Source organism: Triticum aestivum, chromosome 3B (assembly GCF_018294505.1).
Source record: "Triticum aestivum cultivar Chinese Spring chromosome 3B, IWGSC CS RefSeq v2.1, whole genome shotgun sequence".
Taxonomy (NCBI): domain Eukaryota; kingdom Viridiplantae; phylum Streptophyta; class Magnoliopsida; order Poales; family Poaceae; genus Triticum; species Triticum aestivum.
Window position 1 is genome coordinate 33,449,928 of NC_057801.1, and position 9,941 is coordinate 33,459,868.

At 43.6% G+C, this 9,941-nt stretch overlaps 1 protein-coding gene and 1 long non-coding RNA gene across 2 annotated transcripts; both read left to right on the top strand.

Annotated features, from left to right (window-relative positions):
* The first annotated feature begins 2,943 nt into the window (after positions 1 to 2,943).
* Positions 2,944 to 4,316, top strand: LOC123064582 (E3 ubiquitin-protein ligase SINA-like 10). Its single transcript, XM_044488037.1, has 2 exons — positions 2,944 to 3,272; positions 3,378 to 4,316. Exons 1-2 carry the CDS (start codon positions 3,024 to 3,026, stop codon positions 4,110 to 4,112), a joined length of 984 nt encoding a protein of 327 aa, XP_044343972.1. The 5' UTR covers positions 2,944 to 3,023; the 3' UTR covers positions 4,113 to 4,316.
* Positions 4,317 to 7,238: 2,922 nt separating this feature from the next.
* On the top strand, positions 7,239 to 9,462 carry LOC123064583 (uncharacterized). Its single transcript, XR_006430730.1, has 3 exons — positions 7,239 to 7,936; positions 8,032 to 8,080; positions 8,783 to 9,462. It is a non-coding gene; the product is annotated as an uncharacterized lncRNA (long non-coding RNA).
* The last annotated feature ends 479 nt before the right edge of the window (positions 9,463 to 9,941 follow it).

Consider the following 9,941-nt stretch of genomic DNA (forward strand, 5'->3'; position numbering starts at 1 on the left):
ACGTAACGTGGGACATCCTGCCCACCATGGCGCCTCCGCACTCCGCTTGGCTGCCCTTCACAACCTTCGGCTTGACACTGAAGGTCTTGAGCCACAAGCCGAAGTGGGGTTGTATGCAGAGGAAGGCCTCGCACACGACGATAAACGCCGAGATGTTGAGGATAAAATTCGGGGCCAGATCGTGGAAATCTAGGCCATAGTAGAACATGAGCCCCCGGACAAAGGGATGAAGTGGGAAGCCCAGTCCGCGGAGGAAATGGGGAAGGAATACTGCCCTCTCATGGGGCCTAGGGGTGGGCATGAGCTCTCCCTCGTCGGGGAGCCGGTGCGCGATGTCGCTGGACAAGTATCCAGCGCTGCGCAGCTTCTGGATATGCCCCTCCATGACGGAGGAGGCCATCCACTTGCCTCCTGCTCCGGACATATTTGGAGAAGGTTGAGGTGAGATGTGCGGGCTTGGGCGCTAGAGCTCGAGTTCGCAGAGATGGATAAGCCAAGGAGGAAGAAGGCGTAGGTAAAAAGGTTGGATCTTTATCCCCTTATATGGGCGGACAGAAACACCCGTCCCCACCGGCCTGGTAAAACTCGCTTATCTCCCAAGCGTCACAATCAATGGCGCGGTTGGGTTACCACGTCCGTATTGATGGGAATCCCGGAATAAGGGGAACACGATCTCTGCTTCAACAAGACGTGCCAAGGAAACCGCCTCGCTAATAGCGCTGAGATGGAACAATAAAAACAATTTGAAGGCTTGGTAGTGGTGTGACGTTACGCCACAAAATACGTCAGCAGATTGAACTTGTGTAATATTATTCTCTCTATGGTTGTATGTGGAATTTATTTTTGCAGAGCCAGACACTATCCTGGTGTTCACAATCTTCTATAAATTATTCGGAGGAGGAACCCGTCTTGCAATGCCGAAGACAATATGCGCGCCGGACTCGTCGTCATTGAAGCCTGGTTCAGGGGCTACTGAGGGAGTCCCGGACTAGGGGGTGTCCGGATAGCCGAACTACCATCATCGGCCGGACTCCAAGACTATGAAGATACAAGATTGAAGACTTCGTCCTGTGTCCGGATGGGACTTTCCTTGGCGTGGAAGGCAAGCTTGGCAATATGGATATGTAGATCTCCTACCATTGTAACCGACTCTGTGTAACCCTAGCCCTCTCCGGTGTCTATATAAACTGGATGGCTTTAGTCCATAGGACGAACAACAATCATACCGTAGGCTTGCTTCTAGGGTTTAACCTCCTTGATCTCATGGTAGATCTACTCTTGTAACCCACATCATCAATATTAATCAAGCAGGACGTAGGGTTTTACCTCCATCAAGAGGGCCCGAACCTGGGTAAAAACATCGTGTCCCTCGTCTTCTGTTACCATCCGCCTAGACGCACAGTTTGGGACCCCCTACCCGAGATTCGCCGGTTTTGACACCGACAACCTTCTCACAGAGAAGGTAGTTAAATTCAGTTTACGACTGCCAGCTTTTGACCTTCTATTTTTGGTCACAAAAAGGTCGCAAATGAAAACAATGATCTTTCAGTGACCAATAGTGATGGCCGCAAGTTGACATATTTCTTGTAGTGTAGGTTGTTATGTCATTTTGTACCTAAGTGAGCTAATTATGTCATAAATGAAGTAGCTAAGCTAATTATAGATCATTATTGAGCTGTCCTAGGTTGTTATGCCATTTTGTACCTAAGTGAGCTAATTATGTCATAAATGAACTAGCTAAGCTAGCTATAGGCCATTATTGAGCTATCCTAGGTTGTTATGCCATTTTTTACCTAAGTGAGCTAATTATGTCATAAATGAACTAGCTAAGCTAGCTATAGGCCATTATTGAGCTATCCTAGGTTGTTATGCCATTTTCTAGCTAAGAAAGCATTTGTTAACCAAAACACTTGGGAAAACTTACCATGATCCGGGAGGTGAAGGGCCGGTCAGGGTTTCGCCACCGTGAGACGGAGAAGGATCGATCGATCCTTTGTGGGAGGCATGTTGCACGAAAGATCATTTGCAATGTTTAGTTAGCATGATGCAACTGAGATGTGAATAGTACTACTAATGACCATTCAAATGAAACTCACCGTGTCCGCTATAGCAATCTGGTGCATCGGCGAAGGGGTCTGGTCGGTTTTCTCGCACACGGACTGCACATTTTGTTTTCACGAGTCAGTCATATGAGTTAGTAATTAAACAAACATTGCGTGCATGATTTGGCTAGTATGCGGGAGAAACTTACCACGAGGATCTCGTATAGGGCATCTGCTTATTGCTTCTTGATGGCATCTGCCGCATCAAAGGGTTATTTCTCGTACTTCATGCAAGCAGCTAATCAAGATTTTTGGCGTCGAGGGCCTCCGAAATCTACTACCTATTCCATGGATCTTTTGGAGGCTTGTGGTCATGTTGTTGTTATTTGCTAGTGGCAGCCAGCACATCAGCGGTGTCGTATGTGTCTATCGATAACAGTGAGAAAGGTGGAATGTATCGTGATCTAGGTGAAAAGTTGTGTGGCGTTTGTGTGCTCCTTTGTACTATTTGGTCACACGTGTCCCTTGTGCTTACACATGTATCATTTTCTTTTTATGGACTCCTACGTGTTTGGTGGTGTTATAATCTGGCAATGGAGTCAAAAGTACTCCGCCGTGTATCAATTATGCAAGAAGCTACGAAAAAAACAATGTGCTTACATTTATGTTCCTCGATTTTTCTAAAAATAACATGGATCTCCAATGGTCAACCTTTTTATCGCACACTTGTAGGTACTTAAAAGAAAGACAACATTAATGTATGAATAAATTAGCAATAATGAAATTGATTAAGAGCACGTCTTATATCTATACCATATTAGTTTGGGAATGGAAACCACAATGAGGAAGCATTTATAGTGTAGCGTGGCTGCCTAGCCAACTTTTCTTCTCAGATCTCTGCTCTACTCCTCACCCACCTCCTGAAAAAGTTTGGCGTGAGACCCACACACAGGAGTTTTCTTTCCCCAAAGGCCAGCCAAGATGCAAGGCGCTGCCGCAGCCGCCGAGAGGAGGAGCAGGGCTTCGCCTGACAAGGCCGACGAGAGCTCCAAGAAGGCACGGCTGGATCTGCCCGACGGCCACATGAAGCAAGAGGCAGCCGGTGGAGGAGATGGAGGCGCCATCGTTGGGGTGGCGTACATCCAGCGAGTGGAACTCGCCGTGAGGATCGACAAGCAAGTGCTCCATTGCCCCCTCTGCACCCTCCCCTTCAAGCCCCCGGTCTTCCAGGTTCCTCTATCTATTTCCTTCTTTCTTCCTCGATTGGTGCCGGTGATAGATCGATTCTTTCGTGCTAATTTACGGCCCATCTCCGATTTTCATGCCTGTCTGCAGTGCAAAGCGGGGCACCCGGCCTGCAGCGGCTGTGTGGCCCTGCTGCCCTTCAGCCAGTGCAAGGCATGTGTGGACGGCGGTGGCTTCTTCGACCCCTGCCCTACACTGGACACCTTGGTGTCCTCCACCAGGATCGGGTGCCCCAACGTCGGCTGCCAGTGGTACGTGACCTACCACGAGGTCACCAAGCACCAGAAAGTGTGCCCGTACGCGCCATGTCGGTGCACTGAGCCCGGCTGCGGCTACGTCGGCGCGCCGCAGGCGCTCGCCGGTCATCTCCGCACTGTCCACTTGGTGCCGGTGCGCGCCGTGCAATACGGCAAGGTCAGCAAGCTTCAGCTATCGGTGTCGACCATGCGGCTGGTGCTCCTCGGTGACGACAACTGTGTGTTCCTCATGACCGTGGGCGCGCTCGGCGCCGGCGTCACCGCCGTATCTGTGGTGTGCGCCAGGGCGAGAGCGGTGACGCGGCCGCGGTTCACGTGCAAGATGTGGGTCAACCTGGAGACACCCCCGGCAGTAGTGGCGAACTGTGGCAAGGAGGACATGGTGCTCGTGGACATGCACATGAGGAGCAGCTCATCGCCCGGCGCCGTGGTCCCTGCGGGCGAGCCCACATTCCTGACAGTGCCGCCAATGTACCTGGTGCCAACAGCAGGAGACGGGGCATCCATGGAAGTTCCCCTGTACATCCGCATCGATAAGCTCTCCCCTTGGTCCGACGCATTGGTGTGATTAGGTCCACTGCTGCTGATGGGAAACAAACGGTGCATTCAAGGCAGTTCGTGCTTATTTTGGAGTTGCATCTGAAACTATTTGGGTGATGTTAATTAGTAGATGCAGTTCATCTTTAATGTCATTGTTGGGTACTGTATTCAAATTGGAGGATATTATGCTTCGTGTTAATCATGTTGTGAAATGCATCTTCTTCCTTTGTTATGTCATTCCAACTTGCAAGCATTTCATTTCAAGTCAGGAGTAGAGCTGAGTCTCATGTCAAGAAATGTTATCCATACTACCAAAGCGATGCTTAATGCGGGTTTACTGGAGAATAGTGAGGAAGAAAGGAGGCCTTCTGTTAAACAAATCTGCCAAGCAAGATACCTAGACAATGTTGATGCAGCATAGAGAGTATAACCATGCAGCAACTCCTGATGAATCTTCTCTCAAAGTCTCCCTAAGGAATGAATCAAATCCATCTCCTTCCAAAGGGGTAAACTTATCTCTGTACATTGCTTAAATTGCTAATAATAAAGTGTTAAGCCATCTTTGAGGGCTGTAGTCTGACAAATAAAAAGCTAGTAACTTCTACTACACTAGCCATAATTCTTTTCTAGATGAATGAGCTTTCTGAGCAAAAAAAATTTTAAAAAAAATGTTTTCTAACAAAATAATCTTTTGATATTAAAACAAAAACAAGTCATCGAACACTATAAGTGTAAACCTCTATTTACAAATGGAATGGGGACCAAGAGTGGTAACCCATTGGTGTTGACTGATGGGCATGACATGCATTTGGACAACTCCTGACTTTTAGATCTGACTCACTGACATTTGATTTATTTTTTTGGTTTTATTGATAGTAGAAGACTACGCTAGCTAATGGAGCATGAAAAAACTTTCTTTTTTCGTTTCCTCTCTTGATTTTGTGCACGACGCATGTCGGTGTATTTAAAACCGGGGAATCCCGAGCGTAACTACAACAGATGAACCTGCCCAAAAAGCCACGTTGGTAAGGTTTCTAATTTCGGTCATGGAAATTTTTTGGACGTCACCGGAATATGCAAAATTTTGGAAATTCGGAACTTATTTCGGATTTTGAGTTTCAAAAATCAATATTTTTTAATGATTTTTAAGCTAATTCAAATTTAGTTGAATTTGGCTCAAAATTTCAGGGTTGCAAGTATTTCGAACTCCACCAAAATATGCAAAATTTCGCTGAAATTTTGAACTCTCGGTACAATAAGAAACTACACTAAAATCCTCTTCACAATTAGTACTACAACATCCGGAAGGAGCCAATGGCGTGACGGCATGCATATCTTTGTGTAGGTTTACTGCCAAGTAAATCTACCCTCGTTAAACCAGATCTACAAAAAAAGTCAGCAATGATGTTTTGGGACGGTGCTAGGTGTGCCGAACACGGGTCTCCTCAGCACACATGCCTCGCGTGCAGACATCTTTCACAGAGGCCGTGTGAGGTCACATTTCGGCCAGGCATTTAATGTGAGTGCAGGCTATGGTGCATAGCCTACTGCTGTCAAGGGTGACAAGTATTGAGAAGTCCATCTCGATCATCAAGTATGACTTCCCCACACCGCCCACTATCTCAGTCAAGGCCACATGCTCCCGCATGGACTTCGTGGAGTTGCTCTTTCATGGGGACATCAGGCAACATATATCTTTTTATATTACAGAGTGCGATACTAAACTTTTCTATTTGTCTCACGCAAGCGTTTGATTGCTAATATATGCATCTGTTTTTCTAATGCCTTTTCAGCAATATTATTGATGGGTAATGGTATGATGCATCAAGCATGCCATGTTCTATGTATTAGTGATTTATCTTTTTCTTGAACCTCGGTAGGATTTATTTTGGCATCAAATCGATTTTTTTTAATCCCCAATTAAGCCTTTCACTTACTATCTTTGTTGTAGGTTATGATACATTATACTCAGTGAGGTGCAATTCCTTTCCTCTGACTTTGGAGTTGTGATGTTATGATATATAAAAGTTTGCAGTTTGCTCCGTCCAACAGGCTATGTAAAGGTGCCCTTATATATATATCTATCTATATATATATATATATATATATATATATATATATATATATATATATTAGTAACCCACTGTGACGAATTACTTATTCTTCACCCCGGTCAATCGACCCAGCCACGGTACAGCTTGGTCGGGTTTCAACCGATGTAAAATTGTATCAATACCGATGTAGGATTACGGAGGAGCCAGCCCACTCCTCGATACCTTCACTAATTAGGTGCTCACCTGCGAGCGGTTTTACTTTGAGCGAGGAAGGCGCGGTGAGCGGTGGGGCTTGACGGCGTGATGCTCGGCGGAGATTGTTGTCGCCCATGTCCTCCTCTCCCCCGTACACCGATTAGGAGGCGATAGTGGCGGCGGCCACAGGGGTGGAAGGGTGGAGGGGGCGGCGATTCGACCTGCGGCGGCGCCGGCCACTGCAAAATCCTGCCCTGCTCTATCGGAGAAGGCTCTAGCGAGAGAACACGGCGGTGACTACCATCCTCCGTATGGTCTGCTCTCTCTCTAAAGTCTAACCTAGTATTTTTTTTCTCCTTGGTCTGGTTCTCCCATGATTTCTTCCTTCTTGGAGATTGATGCTTATAAATTGGATTGTAAAAGTTCCTCCTCCGTATCTTTATTTAGACGCCAGCACGCTATGCTTTCTAAGCTCTGAGATTCACAGAAATTTAGTTAGCTTGACTCTGGACAATGGGATGCTGCAAAGGAACTGTTGGCGAGGAAGATTAGAAGAACCTGGACGGCAATGGACTTTTTATCAAATAAGAAGAGAAGTAGCACAAGGCTCCTGAGGTGGAGGAAAACACAATGTTATCCTTCTTCGATCCAGCCAAACATGGTAGCTCTATCTCTTCTCTATTTTAGATCATTCGTCCCTTCCTTTCTTTGAGCTCCACTGTTTTTGGATGAATTGGACTAGCCCCTCTTTAATCAATTAATTTCTCATGGAAAGAAGGTAAAGTGAAATTTATTTGGAGCGTGCTTAATTAGTTGCTCCTCTTTTCTGATGGAGGCTGCATCATTTTTTTTAGGAGAGAACCCCTATTCCAGTGTAGGCTCTGTACTTGCTATAAGAGAGAAAGAAATTAAGTAGGACTAATTAAGCATGATGACATGTCTACCTATATTTAATTAAACATGATGGGTTGCTTACTTGTAATTTGTAGCTATTAAGTTGGATAATGATTTACTCATATAATTAGTTGTTGTACTTTGCTAGTTTTTCACTGCTCATTTCGTAACAGGAGAAAATTAAACTCCAAGTATATGTTATCAAAAGATAAAGAAACATTGATGCTCCACAACTTATATAGAAATATGCATGTGACTGCCTGAATGCTTGATGCTGTTAGAGACTGGCAAAAGCTAGCTAGCATATATATAGTCAAAAAGGGTCATATCATCGAGAACAAAAGGTAGGCATGATGCTCAGTGTCTTTCTTTAATTGATAGTAATTAATTCTGAAGGTGCAGAGGTGTCATTCTTTTGTTTTGATTGCCTGATGATTTCTTTCTGTCCTCATTTGATATCCAAACTGCTAAGGTGACACATACTATACTAATTAATTCTGAAGCTGCAGAGGTATCCTTATTTGTGGAACTTGTTAATTCCGTAAGAACTTAGTATGACTCGCACATGGATGAATGCTTGCACTGATGTATGCCTATTTAGCACAGGGCAATGAATGAGCAAATACTCCAACTGCCTATGTACGTGTTACTTCTTCCAGGCAACAGAGTTCAGAACTTCACAATTTAGGAAAGGAAGGGAGTTCACAAAGTACTGAACTTTGCACAACAAAATTCACCCTTTTACATGTTTGGACACAACATAACTTTTTCTTAATTGACTTATAATTTCAAACACTTTTCCAGGCCCAGTTCTCATTGAAGAACACAAAGAAAGACCATGGTGGAGGCCAAGGTGGGAACACATGAGGTTTTTGCTCTTAATATTTTTTATTTGACCACATTGCCGTTACATTGTTAGCTCTATGACTTTTGGTTTCTCTGTGGATTTAAATTTCTGGACGCAAGATGTTTTTCTTGGTGCTCATATTAACTTTGTCATAACTGAAGTCTTGGTGTTTTACAATGTCTCTTTTATGTATGTTTGACACCAGTCAACTTTTGATTGGGCATGATGTTTTTTCTGCCAAATGTAATTTTAGATTCCTGTTGTGATATGTTCTTTTCTGGGTGGCATGGTCATTCTTTTCTGACCTGAAGTTGGTGTCAAAAGGAAGAACTAGGTCATTTCGTTGTAGTAACAAATTTCGACCGTTTCTTCATATTGTGGATTTTCCCTAATCTTGCCCTTGTGGAAGCTGCATTTAATTTTTCCTCTATTGTCCATGGATCTGTTAATATGTTTCTAGTTTTCTAACATTGATTTACGACATGTGGTGAGTGGGTCTGTCCTAATGAATTATTCTACGGACAATCATCGTACATAACTTGTTGATGTGCACATTGCAAGGAAACCGAAGTAGTTTCTTTGGGCAGATGCACAACAAAGCAATGCCACATAGCCGGAACTTCTAACTAATGCTTTGCCTTTCTCCTTGTCATTTTTTTGACATATTCTATTTTGGATGCTTCTTACAGAATACAGTTGTCGTTTCAGATATGAACTATTCACCATTGGGACCAGAAATGCATAGCTTCTGCAGTTCTATCTGGCTAAGGCAGTTTGAAAGGAATCAACAGTCTATCCCGAAGCATTGTGCAACGGAAATAGTTCAGACTGCCTCATGTAGTTTGTTACACGAATTAACTCATTTTTTGGCAAATGATGCCAGGTTGGTAGTTCTTATGGACACATGTGTGCGTGGCGGTATCTATTTTAGATGCCTTCGTGTTCCCAGCTTTTTGGAGTCACCGGGACATGCCTTTTGTGTCAGGATTCGTATTTTATGATGGCACCTAGATTTCTTTAAATATGTTCCCTTCTATTTTTCTTTTCCTATTAACTGATTCATGAAATGATTCCCTGAGGTGGACAAATATATTACTTATGTATAATGCATATATGTGCTTCAATTTTCACTATTAACAAATGGAGACATTGATGTTAATTCTACTAATTGGTCTTAATTTTTTTCATTTGTCGGAGCATATTTCTTGCCCGCTGGATCTTGCCCATTTAAGGGAGTCATGTCAAATTATTCTTAGACCTTGTATCTTTGTTAGGTGCTTTTGTATCGCTTATTTATTCCCACCAGAATGTAGCAACATATATGAGTAGATATATTTGTTTTCTTGTTTTTCCAAGAAGAACCGGCACAAGAAGCTGAGGTCGCTGCTTTGAATCTTAAATAATTGTTTCCTATTAGTACAATATTTTGATGCTCCATTGGTTGCAGAACTAAATTATGTATTAGTTTGCATCCATGCAGTAGGAGAAATATCTTGACAGCAGTTCACATCCAGTTAACGTTGATGGCCAGAGATAGCGATCATGTCTAATGTGGGAAAGGTGATACATTCATTATTTTTTTGTGAGACTCGATAATAGGAGGTGACTCCTTTTTCCACTTTATCTGTTGGAGATGATGTCTGCGGATTTAGTGTTCAATGGAGCGGCTTGATGCTTTAGGATACGTCGTGCTTTACACCTGAAATACGCATCAATTAGTTTTACTGTAAAACATTGCATCACTTAGTATTTATGATATACTACTTCAATCCATGCCACATTATTATTTCGAAATACGTAATCACAAACTTAAATATACTTGCTTTTCAGTTAATGTTGTTCCAAGTTAGCTCTGGTTGTTTGTTTT

Bases quoted from the DNA above. Each gene is read 5' to 3' on its own strand.
- LOC123064582 (XM_044488037.1), top strand. From the start codon at position 3,024: ATGCAAGGCGCTGCCGCAGCCGCCGAGAGGAGGAGCAGGGCTTCGCCT. The intron at 3,273-3,377 runs GTTCCTCTATCT...GCCTGTCTGCAG, and splicing joins TCAAGCCCCCGGTCTTCCAG to TGCAAAGCGGGGCACCCGGC.